This window comes from Trachinotus anak, unplaced genomic scaffold, assembly GCF_046630095.1.
Source record: "Trachinotus anak isolate AG129_WGS33_773 ecotype Australia unplaced genomic scaffold, CSIRO_AGI_Tana_v1 ptg000024l, whole genome shotgun sequence".
NCBI lineage: Eukaryota > Metazoa > Chordata > Actinopteri > Carangiformes > Carangidae > Trachinotus > Trachinotus anak.
This window is the reverse complement of record NW_027273875.1, coordinates 6,304,719-6,329,503: the sequence shown is the minus strand read 5'-3', so window position 1 is coordinate 6,329,503 and position 24,785 is coordinate 6,304,719. Positions and strand designations below refer to the sequence as shown.

The window sequence follows — 24,785 nt, the reverse complement described above, 5'->3', positions numbered from 1 at the left end:
ACAGAATGCAAAGGGGTTAATTTAGTTGGGAAAAAGACAGCAAATTTTTGTAACTCCTCGCAATGCAACAGATAAATGGTGAGTGATGCAGCTCTGACCTGTTCTCCTCTGGGATGTGGAGGGCCATCATGGTAAGTGGCTCCTGACACTGCACCATCCAGCCCAGTCTCTCACTCACACGCCCCGTCTCTGGAACCAGGAAGTGGTTGGGCATGCGGCTCCAAATGACAGGGGTCAACATTTGGACATCCAGTCTAGGAGGGCACTGGGGGACAGGGTTCTTGCGTTCACTCCGGAACATGGCAGTAGAGATCGGCATAATGTTCTGGCAAGACAAGTAAAGGAAGACAAGTTATATATTACAGAAGACAGGTAATATAGAAAGTCTGAAATATGTGATCACAGTCTCAATTGTGAGGATTGGTGCAGACTGACCTTGAGCTTTCCAAGTTCAAACTGAATCATATTCTGACTGGAAGGAAGGACATAGACAGCTGGGAACAGTTTTGTGTTGGGCTCCACCTGCATGACACATAACATGGTTGCATGAAATGACCAAGGCTGCATAAGGAACTATGTGAACACTAGATTGAAGCTTTTCTCACCTGGTAAAACGTGTTTATCTCTTTTCCATTAGCAGTGAAAGTCATGAGTCCGGTGTCCAAATCAATAAGACAGCCAATCACAAAATCCTCCTGACTGACTCGGGTCTGCTGGGAGCTGCTGAACTCCCCTCCCCATACCATGTAGCAGTTACTGCGTTTTATACTGAGGAGGACAAGAAAAAATCTGTTATCAATATTTTTATTGCATGTTTGTTATATTAAATGAAAACAGGCTGTTTGTTGTTTTCTGTCTACAAGAGTAACATACCTGTCATGAATGTTGCCTTTATCATCACCTACAGTGACTGTTACATTTCTCACTTTGCTGATGTCAAAATGACGGTCGTACTGGTGATAGTCAGGTGTGATCCAACCGACCCACACGCCACTGGGCTCCTGCCCCGCAAACACTCGCACAGAATAATAGTACTGGTAAAGGAAGAAGGTGGTGGTGGGGGGATAAACATTAGCAAAGTTTCAGATGAAGCTGGTTCAACACAAAGATTACACTCATAACACTGACACACAAATTATATACGAAAAATACTGTAAGCGCAAATGAGGAAATGGTTATGAATGTAATAACCATATAAATCTAAGTTATAGTCATACTGTAGTGGTGTTGAGGATGATGTCCATGTCATCCCTGTCATCTGGCACCACATCTTCCACTAAGCGGGGCATGGTGGGAACAACAGGTGGTGGTGTGATTAATGCAGCTTTCTTAGCCTTGAATAGGAATCTGTAAATAACAGCAGTAATTACTCACAATAAATAAAAATGTAAAAACAGTTTGCAATCTGTAGGCTTCTTAAATCACTCTGCATGAACCAGTACAGACCCTTTCTTCTTGCTTTTCTCAGTTGAGGCATCTTTCTCATTCTCCCCATTTTTGATGGAAGGGATCTCTTTGGGCACAGAGGGTTCCTTCTTTTCCTCCTCCTGCTCTTTGCGACTGGCAGACTTCTTGAGTATTTCAAAGTCAGAGTCTGGGTCCACCTCTACCACCTCATCCTCGGGGATGGTCAGGGCACGTGTAAGAAGGGTGGTCCCTGCTGGGACTTTGAAGGTCTCATGAAACTCAACTGGCATGCTGAGTCTGAAGAATATCAGATCTGTGTTGGCGTTCTGAGATCCAAATGTCTTGTGGGTCACTTTAAGACAAGGGGCAGTTTCCACTGTCCCATCAACACGGGATACCTAAAGCATAAACAAAAGGGGGTGATCCAGAAATTAATAACTTATTCAAAATGGAAACAAATACATATTTCATCAAAACACAGTGACAACTAATTCATAATACCTCAATGTGAGGATGATCAGTGGGCACAATGATGAACTGGGGAAGGCTCTTGCTGAACCACATGGTAATGTCTCTTTTCATGTTGATAGCAAAGGGCTCAAATCCCTCCTGCAGGCCACAGATGGTAAAGTAACGAAGACTGCTGACGTTCTGACCCAAGTTGATCCTTCCAACCTGGGACAGGCCCAGACTGCACACAGGTATGAAGCCTGGAGATGTTCAATACATGCATGAACATGCATTAAAAATGCAAACCGACATATGCTAGTATCAAATGACTCCTGAGAACACTTGCTGTCACTTGTTACTTTTCTTACCTTCGCCTATCTCGATATCTTTAAAGGCCATCTCGGAGCCTGAGTCACTGATCAACATTTCTCCATTGAGTGTAAACATGATGTTCATCTCTGTGAGGTCAATCATACAACCCACCACATCACCAGATTGCCACTGACGACCAAATGGCTCATTTCCCAAATGCCAACGTTGGGCCTGAAAAAGAAAAATGTTAATTTTAGACTTTAGTTTTAAAAAGGCTTTGGCATCCTTCATAAGCACGTAAACTAGGTCTTTCTCTCACCTTGAAACCATTGAAGACATATGCCAACTCATCTGCACCAAGTTCAGTGTCTGCACGAACACTGGGCCGGGCCCAGCCCACTCTCATCTCCCCAACAGTCACAGCCTCAAACTCAAAGTACCACTTCCCCTGTGTGATAGCATAAGATTTCTCTGCTCTGAAGACTCTGATCTTATCTCCACGGGAGCTGCCTGGTCCATGCCCACCTACATTAACACACACACACAATAGCAGTTAATAGAAAAAAAGAATAAAAGTTTGTGGATTCAATAAAACGTTTGTAGCTCTAATGATGAATTTGTAGGATTACATAACAAAATAAACAAGAATTCCTGCCATCCCATTTATAGATAGCGGTGCAAACTTACTGCTCTCCTGGTCAGGTGGTTCTATGTTGTAACCATATCCGATGAGAGTGCGAACAGCTGCACAAACTGTGTCTCTATTGGTTTTTTTAGTCTTTTCATCTAGTAGGTTGTAAGGAACCAGACGGGGATTGCGCTTGTTCATTATATCCTACACAGGAAAATAATATCAAACATGACAATGTAATAGAATAAATGGATGAATTTTTTTTTTTATTGACCTTGTATCCATCAAAGTATCTACACATAATTATTATTATTATTATTATCATAGTGGCTTCTTCATAAAACGAATGGTGGTACCTGCACAATACTGTATGTCCAGCCCTGGCGAACTCGGTCTCTTGCCCACACATTGTGTCCGTTTTCTGCCAGTCTCTCCACAAGAGTGTTTTGATTAGGAGTTAGTTTGACATGGTTGAGGTCCAGAGGGGCTGGTTTATACCCATTACTCTGAATGTAACTAACAAAAAATACTTTGTGATCAGAATTGGTCTTGGAGAGGCTTTACAACACCATGAACAATGTATATGATAAAACAGAGGCAATGCCACCAAATAAATCAGAATAAATGAATATCTTGCAGCTCACGTTTTGGGGAGCTTTGTCCTTTTCAGATTCTCCTCTGCTTTCTCATCTCCCATTCCTACATGACAGCCTAGTGCCAGCAGAGTCCTTGAAAATGATTCATAAGAGGCATTAGAAATACAAAAAGCTGAAAGCCCAGCATTATTAATAAAGTGAAGGCTCCAACTTACTTGAGTGTCTCTCCTGACATGGCCAAATTGTAGTTCTTCTCTGGTTCAGGCAGACTCTGGAAATCTACCAGGCAGGGGTGCAGCTTCTTGTTGTCATCACGAAACTTGACATTGATTTTAAAAAGTAAAGTGCAAAGATGTTTTGAGTAAATTGTTAGTGTCCAGAACAACATTTTCTACAGGAAAGGTAACCAACAGTGAAAACACTCACTGGCCCATACGTCCATCCTTGTTCAATGCGAGTAACAGCCCATAACTCATGGCTATTTTCTGCAAGCTTCTCTCGAATGCGCTCCAAATGAGGTGGAAGTACAATCTGAAAGTATAAGAAATTCAGTGCAGAGGAAAAGATGAAGATGAAAAAGAGATGGAATAAGGTTTTACCTGTATAGTGTCCACAGGGCAAGGAGTGAAGGCTGTATGTGAGAGGGACTGAGTTGGACCTAACAGGTTGCGGATGCCATCGAAATCATGCTTATACTCCTTGATGGGCTCAATCCTCAAACGATCCCTGGGCAGCACTGCTTCATAGCAAGGAGCATAGCCTGGAGGTGGGAGGAACTTGAAATCCCCATGACGCCCTCCGAGAAGAAACCGCAACCTTGAAGTTAGAGTGGAAAATTAAGTCTCATATGTCATAATTGCACTGTGCTTGTCAAACAAAAAACGTATTCATACTTTCATTTACAATTCACAACATCCTACTTAATGCCTGCAGAGAAGCTGACAACAGGGAAAAACAGGCCGTCCAGGTTGAAGTTCTCAAACATCCCCTGAACAGGATGCCCATTGATACGGAAGGAAATACTGGGCACGCTTAGATCCAAACAGCAGCTGATCACATCCTCTGCTGCCAGGATGTGCTGATTGGGTGTGGCAACATGGCGTGGAACACGTCCTGCAGACACACAGAGGAAGTGAACGCATATTTTGTTCAAATTCATGAGATCTTAAGGAATTAATCTGTTTAAAGAATAAAGGTAATACATGTAAATGTTCTTGGGAATAAGCTGTCCAAACATGAGCTGCTGGTGGTGCTGGTGCAGGTAAAATGCATGCAAAAGACCACTTCTAAAAATATCATACCATGTTCACTTTACCTGACCAGAGGTGAAGCCCATCAAAACCGTAGGAATAGAGGTCATCTCCGACCCCGTTGCCCCCCCAGCCTTCCCCTCCACCAGGGTAAGGACTGTAGCCCTCTGTCAGAGCCCAACCCACACGCAGGTGATATGGCTGAGCTGTAAGGAATGGCTCTACATGGTCCACCATCACCTCAAAATACCACTTCTTATACTGAGTGGATCCTTCACATGTCCCAAGGAAAATGTTGGGTCTCATACTAAAAGATTACAAAGATAAAAGATTACAAAACAAATACCTTATTCAGAGCAGCTGATAGATAACTGGGCTTTAGGACACAAGAGAGAGCACAAAGCATTCTGAGCCCCTACTGAAATGTGCTCATACAAACTTGCCCACCTGGTTACATAATTGATAATGTTGGTTTGAAGTAGGAGGTCACGACCTGGAAGTAGATTCTCCGTGATGAGATTTTGATTTGACCTCACAGCTACACCGTTACACACACACAGAGAACAGAGCACATCCAAGACCTGGCAAAGCAATGGACACAGAAATTGATGACAACTGTTCTGTTTGTTTAGTAGTTTTCCAATATGTTCAGCAAACAGTTCTACATGCTGCTGACCTTATGATTGCGTCCATGCTTATCCAGCAGAGAGATGATTGATTTGATGTGATTCTCTTGGATAATATTCAGCACCTCTGGACTCTCAATCAGAACACAGTACAACACCTCCAGGATGCCTGTCAGAAAAATGTGACAATATGTGAATTACATAAACATTGGAAGTACATGTATTTTATATGGTATGGGAGAAAAGCACAATACAATGCAATAGACCCACTTTAAAAGAAGAATTTAATTTTGGCAGTCTTAACAAAACATTAAAGGCTTCATGTTCAGTTCATGTTTTTTGAAGGAATATTCTTTTAAATTGCATCATACTGTCATATTGTTTTGATCACCCAGTGTGCTGTTTGTAACCAGTCAAATTCAGTTTCAAATGATAAAACAAATGACTAGTTTATACCAGTAGGTTATGTGGTCAATCTAATAATACGTCGGCTTTTGGGGAGAGAAAACAAGAAACTAAATGTACATTGTGTATCTAAATGAGCTTCTATTCATCTTTGATACCTGAAGATGCCTCCAAACGATCCAATTTACTGACCAGCCAGTCAAGGTTATCACAAAACAGGGCACAGTTTGCTCGATTTCCTCTTATCAAAGAAGCTTCATGACAGAAGAGAAGCAGAAAAGATTGTTAATCTATCATATTCACAAACGAAAAGATGGCTGGATATGGGAAATATAAATGACTAATTTAAAATCACAGTACCTAGCAATTCATACAATAAATTTACTATCTCCTTCCACGACTCTGCAGCTTCCTCCCCAGCATACTCTGAGAAGTGGGCTGCCGTGTTGTAGACATTGAGCCGATCAACACAGTCCAGAACAAGAGTAATCATTCCCTGTTCAAAACAATTAACACTTATAGACAAATGAAATACAACTGTTGAATGGAAATAAATCAACCAAACTAAACATATACATCCAAACATGCAGTGGTTAAACATTTTCATAAAAAGTCATTCCTCAGTAGGTGGACCAACCTCCTCCTGGAAAAGGTTCTGTCTGTTCTTGAGAGAGCGAAGCTTGAACTGCTTGTCCTCATGCTCCAGCTCCTCCTCAGGGGGTCGGAAGTAGAAAATGAGGTCCTGCAGGGAGAGCACCACGGTGTCCATAGGCAGAGATGGGGGATTGGCAGATTTGTTTTTCCCACTCAGTGCATCTAGTCCTCTGAAGCCATGAAAAGAGCATGATGTGAATACCACAACAAATATGTTGTATCTAAAAAGCCAACAAAGCTATTAGCAATGATGTGAATAAGATAATAATAATATTATTATGAATAATAATAACTGAAGCAGTGCTACTTGATAAACTGGTTGAAGAGGCCTGTTGTGCTGTAAATCATTCTGGCAGCTTGGGACTCTTCAGTCTGAGATCTAGCCACTGTGAGTGCATCATCCATGTGACCTTCTTTATGGAGTATGGCCTAAGAATCGGATACAAGTTTTCTTAAAAACACAAGTATGTGCTCAACACTTATACATGCATACATTATATGCTGACTTGTCAGATGTGTTTGAGTTGTCAAGTTGCGTTTATATTTTTCTGACCATCTTGATGTATAGTTCTCCTTTACCTTTCTCTTTAGGGGACCTAGACGGGCAGATTTAGCATCAACGGCAGCATATGTGAGCCAGAGGCCTGATGAAACATGCTGTACGAAGCACATTGACTCTCCATACTTAATCTCAGGCGTGCCCATGCCTTCCACATCTCGCTTCTGGGTCACTTCAATTTTTTCCTGTAGTTTAAATGAAACGTGTGTTCACAATAAAGCCTGCCAAGAATCTCTACACAGTTCTCACACAGTTGACTGTTCATGACAATGACCTTTGAAATTCTGAAGCAGAAGGCTGACATCTTGGAAACGGCCTTCTCTGGGTCCACCAACAGCAGTCCTTTCTCTTCATCCAGACAAAGGTACCTGCCTGTTGTTATGTGACGTATTCGGAAAGATTGGCCCCATTTAATGTGACCTCCGCTCCAACTACCAACAGGCACAAATGAATGAGCATCCACATACTGTTAAGTCACTGAAAGCAAATGATTGCAAAACAGATGTTGTTTAATGCAAAGAATCAAGACACTCACCCAATGCGTAGTGGCTCAAGTCTCCATAAGGATCGGGCATGACTGCATACAGCCCCTCCTTCATAATGAGCAACTCTGAAAACCCCCCCCCAAAAAACATGCCAGTTAATGATGTAGAACAAAGGTGGACAAATTCAAAATGTTTTCATTTATTTTTTTTCAGCCAGTGGTTTCAGTTTATGTCAACAAATTATGATATTCAACCTTCCTCAGATATGTGGCACATTGAAATTAATTGAAAAACATTTGTCTATTATTCCATCATTATGTAGAAATGCAGACTGCAAGCAGGAACCACTCTCAAAACTCCTTCTTGGTGTGTTCAATGACCATATGACCCTATGATTTAAGCTGCTGAAAAACAATGTTGCCAAAAAATCTAACCAAGCAGAAAAAATAATGAGCAAATATTATACGATGAGGATAAGAGGCTATCTGGTTCATTAAAACATTTGCTACAAAGCTAAATCAACCAAAGATGGCACAGTGTTTTGATATATTTGGAAAGTACAGGAATCTAAGATATTGCTAACCTGCGCTGGTCGTCCCCTTGGTCAGCTCCTGGGATTGCCAAACACTCGTCCATGTGACCATGGAACAGCCTGAGCACGTATCCTCCGGTCAGAAAACCTAGCGGACAAGAGCCATATTTTTCTAAGAAAGAGTGGACAGGTTCATGAACAAAAGAAATATTTTTTTTAGCAACAGCAAAACTACAAACCTTCAGCTAGCTCACATCCAGACATCACAGGGGTCATGGTCCACAGTGTTTGCATGAAGGAAGCATCGACCATCAAGTCACCACTGGCATAGGACAGATGCTGGAAAGAGCATAAATGGTGATACTGGTAAGAGTTATAGACAACATATTTTCAGTTAGAGTGACAGTAAATAAAATTGTGGTTACCAGGTATCGCTCTGAAGAAACACTGACAAGAATGAGGTCATCTCCCACCCTGACCTTCTCACCCTCAGACCTTTGCTTGGAGGCTGGGTGGATGGTCCACCAGCATGCCTCTCCTGTGACAGACAAATGATTTAGAATACAGAAATCTACATCGGCTTGTGTTACACATAATGGACAGTAACGTTCATAGCCACCTGTGGAGTCCTCCTGCAAGCCCACATCAAAAGCCAATTTATCTGTCAGTGAGCGCGAAGTAGTCAAACAGCTCAAGTACTGCAGTGTAAAGAGAGGGATAACAAGTAAGGGTCAGAGAGAAATGCTCTCATCACAACTTAGAGAATAATGACTTTTAAGGAGAACTGCTGCTTAGAAAAGAAGGCAGGATAGAGCAATGGAAGCCACATAATTGGTTGTACATGTGCTCACCATGCTGGAGTGAGTGTGTTTCAGGAGGATGGCATGTCCGTAGAGAAGAGTTCGGTGACCCCCCCCTTGTGATGACTGGGAGGACAGGTGGAGGCAGGTAAGTTAAAGTCAGTTAAATGTTATCATATTCAAAATTCACTTCATGACAAGTTAACTACTTGATATCAAAATACCAATAGGACAAGTCTACAGACTCCAAAAGAAGGAATAAAGAACACAGCCATGTCGTACAATTGTAAAACAAAGCAAGGTGTAAACAACAGGGAACAAACTACATCATTGCAGACCAGCTGACACAAATGAGCAAAACAATAACTAAGTTGCATTTTAGCACTGAGACCGAGTGAAGAATGGATGTTAAAAGAGAAACATAAATTAATTAGTCTGAACAAAGAGATTAACAATGATAGAGACACTAAAAATTTCAAAAAGAGAAAAAGAAAGCTGAGCTTTATCTACGATGTTGTCACCCTTGACCTCAGTGGAGGTACTGTAAGCTTAGTTGCTCTATGATAACACTAAAGAAGTTGTGGAAGGAAGCTGTGATACAGTCATGACACAAACTCTCAGGATGAAGCAGTGGACAAAAATGTCCTTGAACAGTGCAAAGGAAGAATGTGTCAAACATACCCATTTGTCCAGATCAACAGCCTGTGGTTGGGAGGTGGGAGAGTGAAGGAGCACGGGGCATCAAGTCAGAAAAGAAACAAAGTGAACAAACTGCATTTGTTTATTATATAATGAGTACATACCATTGAAAAGAGTAACCTTTAAACCAAACCCTACTAATTCCCCCTTACTTGTGCCTTACCTCATCCACAGAGGAGTTGGACAGCATCTCCTGTAACGCCCGCACAGACAGTGACTGCTCCAAAATGAAGCAGCAGATAGCAAGGTCTGGAGGGACATTCTGAAACACAGCACAACCAGTAAACCTGAAGAACAGCAGCAATTAAAATTCTCAAATAAATGACATAAAAGGCATAGACATGTCTTTTCACTACCTGAGCGTTCGAGGTGGTCTCAAGGAAACACAGACGATTACCAAACCCTTCACATGACAGACACAGCTTGATCTGTTCCTTCAGAATAGATGCAGTGCACTGCAGCACCACTTGATCATCCTACAATGACAAAACAAGTCCAAAGTGAAGGAGGAGGGTTTTTCTGGGACATTGTGCGGGAGAACATGGGAAAAGCACAAGAGAGATCGATATACAACAAAGAACAAAGGTCTCCAGCCAGAATTATCTGAGGGAAGATAAATAAATAGATGAATCAGAAACAGAGACACTGTCTTTTTTATTCCATGATTTATCCCTCAACACCTTGCACCTTACCCACAATGCAAATCCACTGCCAACAGTATGTTATGCTAGTAGTGACTAATGTCAAACCTCTAGCCTCAAGTAGAGATGTGGATTAGGCCATTTTTTAAAACATTCATTTCTCAGATGTCACTCAGCTTCCTCGGGAGCCACAAAAGGCTTCTGCCACCTTTTTCCCCACACATGTTGCACTATAGTACAAGAGTAAACAGATTTTGATATTTAAAATCTGTGGTGTTCCCCTTTAATGCATTTTGCAAATCTTAGATCACATTATTGCCGCATCCAAGATGACAGTAAACTCAGAAACTTCTGAGTGGAAACAACACTGAATAAACACGCATTCCCATGATCAACTTTGAAAACACTATGGAAGCCCACAGTAACATCTTCACACTGTTTTTGTCTTCATAAGGATGGAAAATGTCCAAGGTGAATGTACTTCTATTTGTAGTCTTGTATCATCTGACTTCACTAATATATTTAGAATGTGAATAGTAAATGACTTGTTTAAAGTAATTAAATGACGTTTGCAATATTACTGTCCGTCTGTCAGTCACAACAGAGGATGCTATAATTGTAATTTTTATGATGTTAACTCAGGTAAATTAGGGACATGAATTTCTGCACAAGCAAAAAAATCTGACCTGTTTATAAATAAAATAAATAATTTTTTCCAAGTTGGAGTTTGTATTTTCTGACTTTCCTGAACGCAGCATAAGTCTCACATTTCATGGGTTAGCATATTAAACTGTTCATTCATGGCTCAGATAGGTCAAATCCATATGACACATACTATACTATATTTGCAAGGCATGGCAATGCAAGCAAAACTTATTTAGAGGTGCCTCTGGGACACAGAGAGTGATGTCCTCATCTCACCACATAAATTAGAGTTTTTGGCAACCAAAATTTTAATCAAAGACAATACACTGTGGCCAACATAAATAACAATTCATAGATAAAATAACCTGCAAAAACAGCTGTTTCCCTATACAACCTTCTCTGACCTTCACATGTACTTTTTTTGTAACTGCATTTCTCTGTGCCTTCACCAGCCCCGTACTAATCTCCCCTCCTCTCTGGCTCCAAGGAACCAGCCACTCCCCCACAGCTCTCTATTTCAGGCAGCTGCACCTGCTGTTCACACGTCCCTTTCTGGAAAGCAACAGATAGTTAAGATTTGACAGCCAGAAAAGAAATTGGCCTACATTGCTGATTTAAATGATGCAATTAGTCAGCTTGCTAAGGACAGGAATATTCACAAATTCAATTTGACTCAACTCAGTTCAAAACTCAGTTCTATGCTCAGCTGGGCACTAAGTAACAAATGTCATTTAGTCAATTGGATTCAAGAATTATGTAATTAGATTTAGTTTTTGCTTTAATATAGTTAATTTACTTAATATTTATGTCATAATGTTTCTGAAGCTGTAAACTGGTAAAAGATTCTGTAATATGTAAAGTTCTGATTTTAACAATACAACAAATTTGGTACATAATAAAAATATATTGATAAAGGAAATCTGTAAATTGATATTTGTTACGGTATGTACAAAGTTTAAAATCTGTGGTGGAGCACTCTATTATAAGCAAACATCTTCAATTTGATATCAGTGGGAAATTGTCAGAGTGCAGTCTAGAACTGAAACATACAAACTCCAGACAAAAGGACCATAGCTGAGATCTAACCAAGGATTTCCATTATACTGACAAAATCACAGTCTCAACACGACTTGGATAAGGTTTGTTGGTGTTTGTTTTAAGGTTAAAGCTGCAGTACAGTGTGGCAGCTCTGCCAATATGACCACTATTGTTTGTTGCTGTATTGTAGAGTTTAAGTGTGAGTTAAACAGAACTTGTATCATGCCTGTGTAACAGTGTGCAAGACTGCAGTCTTGTAGAAGGGAGATGTTTCCTCTTCATCATTCTTATGCCCTGAACAGAAGGACTATAAATATAGTATTTAACAATAATGAAACACCTCTCCTATGAAGTCAGTAGTTTAATAATTTACAACAGGCATTAGATTAATGCAAAAATGCATCTAACAGTACTGGCACCTTAAATACAATTCAGCCAAATATTACAAGGTCATAGCCCATGACAGAGCTGAGGATTAAGTTTGTCATGTCATGTTCTCCAGCACCAACAGACTGACAGACAGACTGACTGGAAGACAGATGAGGCTGTGACAGCTGGGTGTTTTCACCTGTTTTTTTGTCAGATGATTTGCCATCTAAGAACCACTGTCAAACCTATCTGACAAAATGTTTTGAAACTAGCATCTGATATAAAGACTGCTGGTACTGCTTTAGAAGTAGAGGTCCTACGTGGACTGAAGTAAGCAGGTGCTGAAATGGGCCAAGCTTTGAACCTGCTAATCCTCACACAGTAAATATAGAACTCAGCTGAGTTCAGGGTGAATAGCAACAGAATGACAGTAACTTTATGACACGTTAGTTGACAAATTTTTATTTTTGTGCTGTGTCTGGAGCCATGAGACAATGCTAACTGAAAATGTGTTTTTTACATCAAATATATAAAAGAAAACATATTTGGACTATTTGAATGTGTTTATGCTCAAGAAAATATGAAGTAAATGCTTCTATAAGCAAAAGGACTGAGGCTTCAGTCACACTTAATGACAACACAACTTATATTCAAGTGGCTATAAGGAACCAAGTTTCAAGTGTTACTTGTAATACGGTCTATAAAAAATCAGTGTCTGGCTTCCGCTAACATCAGGGCTAAAGTTACCAGGGTCCAGAGTAAATCAAGTGACACTATGTAGAACATCTACAATAGTTGAGTATCAGTGCTGACTATCCATATAGAGTGTTACATAGAGTAGAGTAGTCTGCTTGCAAGGCCACAATGACCTTCTGAAGGCTTTGGCGCAGAGCTCTAAAAAGTAAATGTGATAGCTCTGTGGTGAGTAATGCAGCAAAAATAAACTGATTTCAACCAAATATTTTACATCATGTACTGTATTGTCAATTATGTCAAAATTTTCAAAACTTCATACGTCTAAATTTTTCAGTAGAACTTAAAAATGTACAGAAACCTCCCTACATCAAATATTTATATCAAAAAGACATGATACCTAAAACATAAAATAGGGCTGCAGTAGAAAAAGAGCTGTGAACAAATGGGCACCCTGTGGATTCATCCAGTGCACCCATATTGAATTTTGATGTCTGACATGGTCATTGACATAATGCACAGTAATTGATTATTTATTGCTTACAAATAGGAATATGCAATGCTGTCATGTAAACAGCAGAGAACGGGTACTCTGTAGTTGACCTCCATCTGAAGCAGCCATTTATTTCCAAGGAACAACAAAATGCAAATAAGTCCATCAGTAATTTCCACTCAAACTGTTTAAGTTGAGGACACTGCAATCTGTCACATGCATTTTTTTCTAAAAAGATAGATGAAAATAGGTGAGTAGTCCTTGAGATAAAGGACTAGTCTTGGTCAAAATTATTTTTTACACAAATACTAATAATAGCACACTACCCAGAATATTTAAGTTGTTGCTGTTTTCATTCTCATTTTCACTCTTCGGAAGTGAAAAATAATACTACCATGTATTTAATCTGTAATCAGATCAAGAAACAAACATGGCGATACTCCGTCGACAGGAAGTTGGAGAGAGATCTTTGTGGTCAGTAGTAGAGTCAAGAGCCAAGAAAAAAAACATCAACATTCCCATAAAACCACAAGGCATAGTTCAGTTGAGTCCAGGATTTCACACTACACCCTGAAGCCATTGTAATCTGGATCCCTGCCTCAGCCACAGGTGCAATGTTCTGCTTCAAGCTACAGAAAATGTAGCATGCAATGACTGAGTCAAAGAATATTTACTATCCTAATGGCTAGCAAAGTTACAACAGTGGTCTCCATGTCAAAATATGATGAATGAAAATGCTTAAAATTGGTGTCTAATTGCTTTCCGTAGTTTGTTACATACATGTCTATGTGTTAACTGTCACCTCGCACCAGAAGTTTTTCTCTCTGTGACAAAACAGCAACCTATGAAGTACCCATTGGGATATAAATAGATAACAATGGCAAAAAAAAACAGCCACCTGTCTTTGTCAATCTGTGCTCCAAGCAAAGACAGTTACCTTGCACAGAAAATGTTTGTCTGTTCTCAGTTATGAAATGACAATTTAGTATACTAAAGTTGTAGTACTGTACATCATTCACTGAATAAGTTTACTGGCAGTTTTAAAACTGCTTTGAGAAGAGGCAGACAGCATCACTTACCGTACGCAGGAACTGAATCTCTTCCTCTCCATCTGCTCCTTCTGCCATCCTCCCAAGGCATTAACAGCAAAACCTTGAGAGAAATGGGAAAAAGTTTGTCTCACAGTTCAGTAACTCCTGGTGCCTGTACGCCCACCACATCAGACAAGACAATGTCGGTGAGGGTTTCTGAAGAGTAATGCTGGTCCTGTGCTTCTCTCTGGCTGTGTTATGAGGCAGAGGGACTGACTGTTCATTCCTGTTCATTACAGCATCATAAAGAGGTGGAGCAAGCTGACAATGCTGAACCAGCCATTCAAATGTTCTTGAGTTAAAATGTCTAGACTATTGTCTTGTGCTATTATAGTAATGACTGCACTGAAGAAAGACAATAATTTCAAATAGTGAGAACTATCATAATTCCAACAATTAAAGACTGAGTTTGAAAAGGAGCACATTGTATCAGTGTTATTCCTAAAGTGAAACTTCAAACTTTAAGAGGGTAAGGCACAAATCATTTGCATGTTTTTTGAAATTTAGTCTTGTTATGAATTTTCCATTATTTGCGATTTAACCCATTATATGAGAGGGACATTGTTTTTATTTGTTTAATAAAATTGAGTGATTCTACTAGGATACAGGGGGGGTGTCTGTGAGATGAAGAAATGTTACTTTGTGGGTTGTGTTGTTAAATGATTACCTGTAAACAAAAATACATGCAAGACATGAAGAATGTCTGTTAGGTGTATGAGAAACGTGAAAATAACAAATATAGAGAAATAAGCTTAATATAAAATATAGCTCTATTAGCATCAAAGTCCATTGTTGACGAGAGATTGAGTGTGCTAAAATACGAAATATGGCTTTTCTCCACCCCAAAGTTGATATTAATAATAAAAAAGAACAATAAGTAATGAAGATTTGTGTAAAGGTTTATAGTTTTAGAAACTGAAATACCATTTAAACTTACTCAGTGATTTACCTTGGAGGGCGGCAAAACACGCTCGGCGAGCTGCGTCAGAAGGTCATCGTCTAATTTGCGCAGAAGAAGAAAACGGTACGTCGACAAAATAGTTCCCTCCTCATTTCCGAAACAGAAAACAGTGTCAGGTAAGAGCTAATAGCACTTTTTAACCTGCGCTATCAACTGAGTCTTTTGATACGCGTATTTGTCAATATGCCGTACAGACATAATATGTTTGCGTTGAAAGTTGAAAGACGTATTCAAACGTTTTAACTGGCAGCTTTGCTAACTTAGCTGTTAGCTTAGCTCGCTAAGCAGCGCTACGTTACTGTACAAAGTGGCTAATGTTTTGGCATTGGTGAATGCTTGCGAATATCAGTCATTTGAAGGTGAGACACCGAACTATTTCAAAACTGTAAATCAAACGGCGTTTGCAAGTTTAATGACTGGAAGCAAACATAACAGCTGGCGTCAGTCCGCAGATTAAAACGAGATTTTGTGCAACTTTGCACTCGTGTTTTTTCTGTAACGACAGGCTTGGAGAAGAATGGATGCCCTCACACACATGCTTACAGACGCTCTTGATCCAAAAGAAGAAAACGATGGACAAATTACAGAGGAATGTATGTTGGGGAACTGCAGAGTGAACCTTCCAGAGGACCTTCTTGAGGACGTGAGTTGTCTGGGGTTCAATGATAAAATGCTACTCTTTCCTGCATTGTTGATTCTTTACAGGTTAAGACCCAATGACAGTGATGTATTTACCTTTGCTGTTGACTTTTGTTTTTAACAGCCTGAAATTTTCTTCTCTGTGATGAGCGAAAGCACCTGGAGTGAAGTACTGTCAGATTCCCAGAGGCAGCACCTTCGACAGTTTTTGCCACAGTTTCCTGACAACAATGTTGTGGAGCAGGACAGCACCATCAGTGACCTCTTCAACAACAGAAATTTTAATTTTGGAAATCCCCTTCATCTTGCGCAAAAACTATTCAGAGGTGCTTCCTATTAACCCACTTATTTACTCACCAACGCACAAATATGTCATGCTGAGTGGATTTTTTTTTAAATACTTTGTGATCATGACCAATATTATCTCAATCCAGATGGTTACTTCAATCCTGAGGTTGTCAAGTACAGACAATTGTGTGCCAAGTCCCAGAGAAAGCGACAGTTGTACTCCCTTCAGCAGTATTACCACAGACTGTTGAAGCAGATCCTCGTCTCCAGAAAGGTATTTTTGTACAAGTTTAATGTACAAGGCACATGACCTATTGCATGGCCTTAATATGTCCTCTTGTTGTAGGAGCTGCTGGAGTTTGCTGTTCATAATGGTCTGGACTTTCCACCAAAAAGAAAGTTACCGACCAAGACTCATGCTGAAATGCGGGAGCCAAGGGTGAGGAGAAGATTGAGCCGAATATTAAAGGAGGTCAAAACTGAGTGTGGAGACAGCAATCCTTCATCTGATGATGATGGTCAGTCTGTTCTTTCATTAGTATCACTGCTGATATTAATACCTTTTATATTTAAAGCACTTCCTTGACACAAAAGTTCACAAGTGAATTTAGATAGAAGTTACAACCAATAATATAAAAATGATTAGGGATTCAGACATTAATACGAAGTAATACAAGTAAAATTCAAGAGCTTAAAAACAAATTTATAAAACTGACCATATCTGTTGTTTTCCGCATCTTATTGCATTTGCTTGTAGACATATCAATGTGGAATCCAGCACCACCATCACCTTCCTCTCCGACACCCACTGTCGCGCTCAGAGTTCTTCCCAGCCTCTCCACCCAAGACATGAAGACTACTGGTCAGTGATTTCTGCAATATCCAGATGATGTTTCTCTTACAGTATGTTTGGAGACAGTGACTATAATGCTGAAAAACCTTTTGTTTCTAAACAGAAAAAATAGAACTAGGTGAGCGGGACTTGAAAGCCATGCTGCAAAATCATCGGGAGAAGAGGAAGCGGCAACCAGTAAGTGGGGGGGGGGAAACACAGGTATAGTTTATGTCTTAACTTGTACTGTATATCACTAATGATTGATTTACTCAGGACCATCCAGACTTGATGACCTCTGATACCCACCTTGGAGACATACTTTCAAGAGCAAATTTTGGTCGGAAGGGGACTATGTGTGAGTAAATAAATAAAGAAAGAAAGAAAGAAAAGTCTTAAGCCAAAGCCTTGATTTTTGTTAATTTTATAATGACACATTTTATTATGTTTCCATTTATGTTTCTTTCCTTTTTATCTTCCAGCACTCTTTGATCTGTCTCTGCCAAAGAAGAAGATAAGAGATGAGAGAAGGAAGAAGAAAATGAGGACAATAAAAGTGGAATCTGAGGATCCCTTTGAAACTCTTGCACCTGCAGACACCCCATCCGCTCCACCAGCAAACATCATCAACTCCTTGCCGGACACACCGTCTACTCCACTGCCCAACATCAAGGAAGAGTAAGCCTAGAATCCAAAGTATAATAATATAGTACATATATATGTTTATGAGTGTGTGTACACAAATACATAAATATATAATTTTGTAATGTAAAGATCCATCATTATTGCAGAATTGTGGAGGAGTGTCAGAGCAGCCCAGTTACAGTTGAGGAAATAGCTGTCAGTTTCTTCAGCTTGTTGGAGAACATCCTCAGGGCAGAAAACCTAGCCAGCACTTCAATGGTATGCATTCATTACAGGGTCTCACATACATATTATAGAATTGATCACAGTTCTGACTACACAGTATAATGACTTCATTTTGATATATCAGTTGGAGGAGAAAGTTCAAATGTGGCAGTCCTCTCCAGCCAGTTCCCTCAACACATGGTTTTCATTTGCCACCTGTTGGTCTGACTTGGTTCTTCAAGCCCTGCAGTTTCTTGCAGGAGAGACTAAAGGTAAGTAGCAGTGGTTACTCACATTAAAATAGTCAGACTTTGTTTTTCACCCTATGTGACTCATGTATTTTTACTCAGCACTGTTATGTTTTTTGATCAGATGGCATGATGGCACTCCCCAGTGGCTTTGCTCCCTTTGTCGAATTTGCCGATGAATCTCAGCAGTGGAGGTGGATTGGTAAGAATGTCCTGATTGATGCCGGCCTTAGTGTTCAGGATGATTCTAGTCATTGAGATTAATGTCCATGACTTATTGTAGGTCCCACTCAGGATACAGAGAAAGATCTGAGTGCCCTCTGTCAGCTGTGGCTGGACTCGAAAGATTTAGTTGTCAAGGTAATCCAATTTATTATTATGTTACAAATACTGCGTCAGCACTGAGTTTACAGATGGTGCTATGGTGCTATATTTATGGTTACTATTCTTTTTTGTCTTCCACAGACAGAAAATGAAGACATGTTAGAGATGACCTCTCCAACACCAAGAGTGTAAGATTCAGTAATTCACCACAAATGGCAAATATGATATATATGACACAATATTGAAAAGTCAATGAACAAATTAGTAAATAGTCCCAGCAGCTACCTGCAAAATAATAATCAATACATTTTCTGTCTAAGCATGCCATTTTTATTTTTGACATAATTTTTTAATTAGTAAATACTTAGCATCTTAATTACTCTATCAAAATATAATTAGCTTAATTTTAGGTAAAGCTGATAGTTATTTGAAGCCTTGCATGAATATAATGAAGCACTCTGAGTTTCAATATTGAGGCTGTAGAAGTTAACAGTGTAATGTCTCTAACCAAGCAGTTCGACTGATTATGTGGTGCGGCCCAGCACTGGAGATGAAAGACAAGTGTTTCAAGTCCAGGTTTGTTTATGCCGCTGGAAAATTGTTCTACAACATTTTGCCTCTTTTGCCTGGGAATGAACTTTCTAAGCCAACTTACTTTTTGTTTGTTTATTAGGAACAGCAGCGATACAACCAGCCACATAAAGCCTTCACCTTTAGGATGCACGGTTTTGAATCTGTCGTGGGCCCTGTTAAAGGAGTTTTTGATAAAGAGATGTCTCTCAACAAAGCCAGGGAGCACACACTGCTCCGCTCAGACCGGCCACCATATGTCACCATCCTCTCTCTAGGTTAGACCTTCTGTTTCACTCTGACTCCATTTTCAAGCTGGGGGAAACCAGTGCTTTAAGTGTGTGCAGAGGAAACAAATCACACAATGCTGAAATCTTTCCTCCATAGTGCGGGATGCAGCAGCCAGGTTACCCAATGGAGAAGGAACAAGGGCAGAGATCTGTGAACTGTTGAAAGACTCACAGTTTCTTGCTCCGGATGTCACTAGTGCTCAGGTGTGATTGATTTTGCATTTCTCATTTTATTCATTCAGCTTACTCAGGAAGTGTGGCTCATTGTTTGACTAAGATGTCGGCATTATTACAAGATTTAGTTCTGTGTGTACCTTGTGTGTACCTGACTTTGCAGAGGCAGATGCTGCCTTTAAGCTGTTGCCTTATGGTGAGATTTCTTGTGAGTAAGGAGCTTTGTTTTCTGTGTAGGTGAACACGGTTGTCAGTGGTGCTCTGGATAGACTTCACTATGAGAAAGATCCTTGTGTCAAGTATGACATTGGCCGCAAACTGTGGATTTACCTGCACCGCCATCGCAGTCAAGAGGAGTTTGGTAAGCAACAATTTGCTTGATTAAAAAAATACTTTGCTTTATGAAGTGTTCAGAAATGAAAATGCTGACACATTTTAGATCTGATTCTCTGGTTTTTGCCTGGAAGCAGCCAGAGGAAGTAACCATTTGTCTAGTGTCATTGTCTATTATTGTCTGAACAGAAGATGTGTTTTATTTCTTAGAACGCCTTTAACTCTGCTAGCTGCATAGATTTTTGTTATTAGTGTGTAACTTTTAAAACCACAATGTGTAGAATTTCAATACCTCTTGATCTGATTGAGGATGAAACTGGATCACAAAATAATAATTCCTGTGTTCTTCCTTTCTCCCATCCAGAGAGGATCCACCAAGCTCAAGCTGCTGCTGCAAAAGCAAGGAAAGCTCTACAGCAGAAACCTAAACCAACATCTAAGCCTGTGAGTCCACAGCCTCCATTTTACTGCAGAAGAAACATCTAGTTGCTTTTGCTGTTACTGTTCAGAAAACACTGTTGAAGTGGCGCTGCTGTAGCAGCAGTTATTGTTTTCCCATTTGGATTTTTAAATTTTGTCTGAGAAATACAAATTTTACTTGTTGATTATGAATCGCAATCCCTGCTTATGTTGTAGAAGTCTGGCAGTAAAGACGGAGGCAGTAAAACCCCTGGATGTCTGGAGGCAGGACAGGATATAGGCTCCAACCCCATGTCGCCAACCCCGACAACACCCACACCAAACACACCAGGCACCCCTAAGTCACCCTTACCTTGCACAGCCACCACGCCAACAAAAACTGGAGTCCCTGATACAATGAAATCCAGCCCAGGGTCAGAAGAAGAAGTCTTTTGTTCTTATTTATATCGTAAAATATATAAAATACATCTATGTTGCACTTGTGCAATTTGAAATTGACTCCTCTCTTGTCACTTCATTCTGCCCCCTCCTCGCTCTTCCAGTGTTCTTCTTGTGTCCCCTCCCTCATTGCCCCAACTGGGAACCATCTTACCCACCAGTCAGGCTGCTCCTCCAGCTTCACAGCCTGTCACGTCCCAACATGCAGCACGTATAGTGAGTCACTTGGCGGCAGGCTCCCTCCCTCAGGTGCGAGTAGTTACTGCTCAGGCTGGTCTGGGCTCTTCGGCAGGAAATCAGCAGGCCACTCTGGTACATCAGACCCCTCACCAGATCAGAATGCCAGTGTCAGTGGCAGCCAAGGGCATTTCACAGGTAACTGGCTAATGGTTAAACAAAAGGTAAATATCTGTGCTTGTTTTGCACATTAAAAAATGTTTGACTCTTGTCTGTGTCTGTGTATATCAATAGACAGTGGTTTCTGTGCCTCTGAGGAGTCAGTCTGCTAGTAGTCCAGTTCAGGTGCCGACCTCCCTGTCTGTGTCTGCTGTAACTGTGGCCAAACCGCAAACTGGATCACCCAGTAGCCCGGCTAACAACCCTGCTTCCCCTGCTGTGCTGCAAGGAGTTGCCAGCCCAAACATCAAACAGGTGAAGCATTTTGTTTTAAATGGGATATTTGATCAGTTATGTTGACTACAAGTAGGGACTGTCTGAACAGTCTTTAACTACAAGAATATCTCAACCAGGCATGTTCCACGTTTTTTTTTTTTCTTTCTTTCAAGGTGTCCATCACAGGACAACTGGGAATGAAGACTCCAGGAGGAGCAGGGATTCCAATAACAGCTACAAACCTGCGCATTCAGGGTAAAGATGTCCTACGTCTTCCACCGTCCTCCATCACCACAGATGCAAAAGGCCAGACGGTGCTGCGGATAACCCCAGACATGATGGCAACTCTTGCCAAATCTCCAGTCGCAACTGTCAAACTCACGCCTGACTTTCTAGGCACTGCCACTTCAGGCAGCAAGAGCATATCAGCCACTCTCCATGTGACACCACCTTCCTCTGCCCCCAGTGCTACATCCTGTACTGGGGAAGTACAGACCACTAAAGCAGGCCCCGTTGCCTCCACCTTGTTGAAGGCTGCAGGAGACACAGCCATACGTCTTATGCCAACACTGGCTGTCACAACTGACCAAAAATCTAGGACTTTCTCCACCGTGTCCTCCCCTGACAAGGGTGGCACCACCATTCGGATAATGCCAGGTCTTGGTGTTATTCCACAGAAGCAGGGTCAGACCATCACAATGACAACCACCACTGGCGGTAAACCACTCACAGCGAGTACATGTGCTAATGTGGTGACCATGGCTGCCAGTGTTGTAGCTGGTGCTAAGGGGATCACAGTGGCTCCTGGTGCCTCGGGCTCCCCCCTGACACTAGGAACAGCTACAGCTACTGTGCGTCAGGTCCCGGCTACAGTGGTTACTACACAAACAGTAAGAGAATTGTTCACTTCTTATTATTTATTCTGTCAGATGAGTCATATACGTGATATTGATGAGGGAAGGGTTCAAAGTGTTACATATTGTTCTGCAGGAACAACCAAATATTTGTCGAAGTCACTCACACAGGTCATGGGATATCAAGTAGTATTAGGTCAAAGGCGCTGGCTCATAAAGTAAGAGGATGCATGTAACCATTGACCATAATCATCTATACATATATAAGGTAAACCTCCCATGAGCAACTCACATGTGCCTTAGCCAAACAATGCAGATATGTTTTTTGTTTGATATTATTTGGTGAGATATCTGATAAATACAGGCGTAATAAATCTATTTAGTTTTTTTTCCCAGCTCACTAGCAGTCACAGTTTTCCACAGGAAAATGGAAAATGAAATTTGTTTTTTTTTGGTCATTTGAGATGCAGCTAGATGCCAGGTGTGAACTGCAAGCTGGCTATAGACACAATCTGAATTAGGAATCAAGTATCTGAACACAAGCTATTAGGTTTGACTGGGAAGTTTCACTTTAAAAAAAGAGTGGATACTTCCTCCCAAATGCCTATAATAGTTGATTTATTGAAATGCATTTGAATTCATTGATGAGGAATGCCTTGGCTTTTTCCTCAAGTTTACTTCCACTTAGTAAATTAATTGGGCTGTAAATTGTTAATTTTGAGTAATTAGCAGTACTGATTTATATGTATTTCTCAACAATGGGGATTTTTGACTTTGCTCTTACTTAAATGACTTCTCCAACGTATGTATTGATACATTGATACATATTGATGATCAGCATTTAACTTCACCTTCTGAAAGTCACATGACTCAGGAACTATCATCTTTTTTGACAACATTGTAGGGGAAGTTACCTGCACGGATCACTGTGCCACTCTCTGTCCTCAACCAACCACTGAAGAGCAAGAATGTAGTGACCACACCAATTGTGAAGGGAAGTCTTAACGCAAAGTAAGTCTCATAGTCCATAATGTTATTACTTATTTGTGTGTGTGTGTGTTGAGAATATTTCTACTGTTATAACCTCCTCCAGACAGAATGGATAGAGAAGTTGATTATAAAGATTAAACTGAAAATAGAGAGTGAATTATTTTGAGATTACCACCATATATTTTATTTTGATGTTTTGTGAGATTCAGTGTTTTGATGTTAAACTTCTATTGGGCCTCCCTTGTCAGATGATGGCAACCTCCTTGTAACCATTTATTTCTATTGTTTGTATATTTTGTTTTCACTGCAGTGGCAGAAGTATCAATTTTAGAGCCTCTTAAATATATTGTCTGTTTTTCTTTACAGGGTTTTGATAGACTGACATGTTTTTTTGTTCTTCTTCATCTGTTATTTTGAGCAGTATCAGCAGCCTGGGCAGGAATATCATCCTGACCACTATGCCTGCTGGCACAAAGCTGATAGCAGGGAACAAACCAGTCAGCTTTGTTACAGCGCAACAGTTTCAGCAGCTTCAACAGCAGGGACAGGCCACACAGGTTAGCTTGGATTTCAGTTGTTTTGATGTCGCAGTTTAGAAGGTGTTATCAAGAAAATGGACTCATGCATTTTATATTGTCTGTTCAATCAAAACAAATTTTCATCTAGTACATCATTGTGTGATCATACACACTGTATGTTATAATGACTGCTACTTATAATATGTCACTGAACGGCTTTAGGTTCGCATCCAGACGGTTCAGGCACAGCAGCTCCAGCAGCACATGGCAACAGGCTCTCCCAAGTCTGTTTCCACAGTTGTAGTCACAACAGCACCTTCACCCAAATGTGCACCTGATCCCCCACCTGCACCTCAACAGTGATGATCGCATCTCATCTAGTCAGCCAGCAATGAATCATAGGTCCGGAGCAACATGCACATGCCTGTATAGTGTTTTAGTACTTTGGTTCTCAAGCTTTTCTCAGGATCATTTGAGATGTTTCTACTCTTGCAAGTGAAGTTATTTTAATAACATTGTTATTACAGCGTGTAATGTGCCTTCATTATTTTTCAATTTGGAATATACCTACAAAAGCCAGAAACACAATTCCTCACTATAAGTGCTATTGGCATGTGTTATGATTGAGACTTTCTCTGTTGGATGTTGTTGATCTCTTTCAAGTTATTAGTGTCACCAGTATGTTTGAAGTTGTTATTATTCCTCAATTAAATTTCATCTCCTGAAATTATTCTTCACCTTGTTATAGCCAAAATAAAATGTAAAATAGCTCAGCCTTTAGGCAACTGCAACCATATTTAGACAGGTTTCAGTCTTTCCATAGACAAACTTTGAGAAGACCAATTGCTTTGTTGATATTTATCCGAAATATAACCTCAAAAGGCACAACTTGTGAGTTAATACTACCACTACCATTTCAAATTTCCGTAGGATGTTGTCATTTCTTTAAATGTTTAATGTAATACAATATTAACAAACGTGAAGTGAGTTGGACTTAGGTCTGGTTTATTTTAATGTTGTTTTTTGTGTTAATACATTATTTGCTCTCTTACCAGGTGTCTTTATTTCA

At 40.3% G+C, this 24,785-nt stretch overlaps 2 protein-coding genes across 5 annotated transcripts in view; one reads left to right on the top strand and one right to left on the bottom strand.

The window, feature by feature from the left end:
* Window positions 1-15,386, bottom strand: part of LOC139607789 (ryanodine receptor 1-like) — a 49,679-nt gene extending 34,293 nt beyond the window's left edge. The window contains exons 1-36 of the mRNA XM_071460995.1: window positions 15,314-15,386; window positions 14,365-14,437; window positions 9,763-9,882; window positions 9,570-9,668; window positions 9,389-9,409; window positions 8,759-8,833; window positions 8,527-8,605; window positions 8,333-8,445; window positions 8,147-8,246; window positions 7,959-8,055; window positions 7,426-7,500; window positions 7,165-7,321; window positions 6,911-7,075; window positions 6,639-6,760; window positions 6,315-6,501; window positions 6,038-6,173; window positions 5,836-5,931; window positions 5,323-5,441; window positions 5,094-5,227; window positions 4,712-4,953; window positions 4,317-4,509; window positions 3,996-4,212; window positions 3,823-3,927; window positions 3,612-3,715; window positions 3,445-3,528; window positions 3,157-3,316; window positions 2,857-3,004; window positions 2,489-2,694; window positions 2,226-2,400; window positions 1,909-2,117; window positions 1,447-1,805; window positions 1,218-1,347; window positions 874-1,034; window positions 606-768; window positions 436-522; window positions 99-325 (exon numbers count right to left, since the gene is read on the bottom strand). Of these exons, the coding sequence (XP_071317096.1) occupies window positions 99-325; window positions 436-522; window positions 606-768; window positions 874-1,034; window positions 1,218-1,347; window positions 1,447-1,805; window positions 1,909-2,117; window positions 2,226-2,400; window positions 2,489-2,694; window positions 2,857-3,004; window positions 3,157-3,316; window positions 3,445-3,528; window positions 3,612-3,715; window positions 3,823-3,927; window positions 3,996-4,212; window positions 4,317-4,509; window positions 4,712-4,953; window positions 5,094-5,227; window positions 5,323-5,441; window positions 5,836-5,931; window positions 6,038-6,173; window positions 6,315-6,501; window positions 6,639-6,760; window positions 6,911-7,075; window positions 7,165-7,321; window positions 7,426-7,500; window positions 7,959-8,055; window positions 8,147-8,246; window positions 8,333-8,445; window positions 8,527-8,605; window positions 8,759-8,833; window positions 9,389-9,409; window positions 9,570-9,668; window positions 9,763-9,882; window positions 14,365-14,412 (4,913 nt within the window). The 5' untranslated portion in view covers window positions 14,413-14,437; window positions 15,314-15,386. The remainder of the gene's footprint in view (window positions 1-98; window positions 326-435; window positions 523-605; window positions 769-873; window positions 1,035-1,217; window positions 1,348-1,446; window positions 1,806-1,908; window positions 2,118-2,225; window positions 2,401-2,488; window positions 2,695-2,856; window positions 3,005-3,156; window positions 3,317-3,444; window positions 3,529-3,611; window positions 3,716-3,822; window positions 3,928-3,995; window positions 4,213-4,316; window positions 4,510-4,711; window positions 4,954-5,093; window positions 5,228-5,322; window positions 5,442-5,835; window positions 5,932-6,037; window positions 6,174-6,314; window positions 6,502-6,638; window positions 6,761-6,910; window positions 7,076-7,164; window positions 7,322-7,425; window positions 7,501-7,958; window positions 8,056-8,146; window positions 8,247-8,332; window positions 8,446-8,526; window positions 8,606-8,758; window positions 8,834-9,388; window positions 9,410-9,569; window positions 9,669-9,762; window positions 9,883-14,364; window positions 14,438-15,313) is intronic.
* Window positions 15,342-24,767, top strand: nfrkb (nuclear factor related to kappaB binding protein). Of its 4 annotated transcripts, none has more exons than XM_071461000.1 (26): window positions 15,342-15,453; window positions 15,843-15,980; window positions 16,101-16,302; window positions 16,411-16,538; window positions 16,611-16,782; window positions 17,022-17,126; window positions 17,221-17,294; window positions 17,373-17,454; window positions 17,579-17,774; window positions 17,888-17,999; window positions 18,091-18,217; window positions 18,318-18,395; window positions 18,477-18,553; window positions 18,659-18,705; window positions 19,033-19,093; window positions 19,191-19,365; window positions 19,475-19,581; window positions 19,789-19,912; window positions 20,249-20,328; window positions 20,521-20,717; window positions 20,847-21,117; window positions 21,214-21,393; window positions 21,528-22,244; window positions 23,113-23,219; window positions 23,620-23,755; window positions 23,939-24,767. In XM_071461000.1, the coding sequence occupies exons 2-26, from the start codon at window positions 15,855-15,857 to the stop codon at window positions 24,077-24,079; spliced, it is 3,822 nt and encodes a 1,273-aa protein (XP_071317101.1). In that variant the 5' UTR covers window positions 15,342-15,453; window positions 15,843-15,854; the 3' UTR covers window positions 24,080-24,767. The 4 variants fall into 4 exon arrangements, with proteins under 4 accessions (XP_071317101.1, XP_071317100.1, XP_071317097.1 ...); XM_071460999.1 differs by having other exon boundaries at window positions 19,030-19,093; XM_071460996.1 differs by lacking the exon at window positions 15,342-15,453 and adding an exon at window positions 15,474-15,696 and having other exon boundaries at window positions 19,030-19,093.
* Window positions 24,768-24,785: the final 18 nt, after the last annotated feature.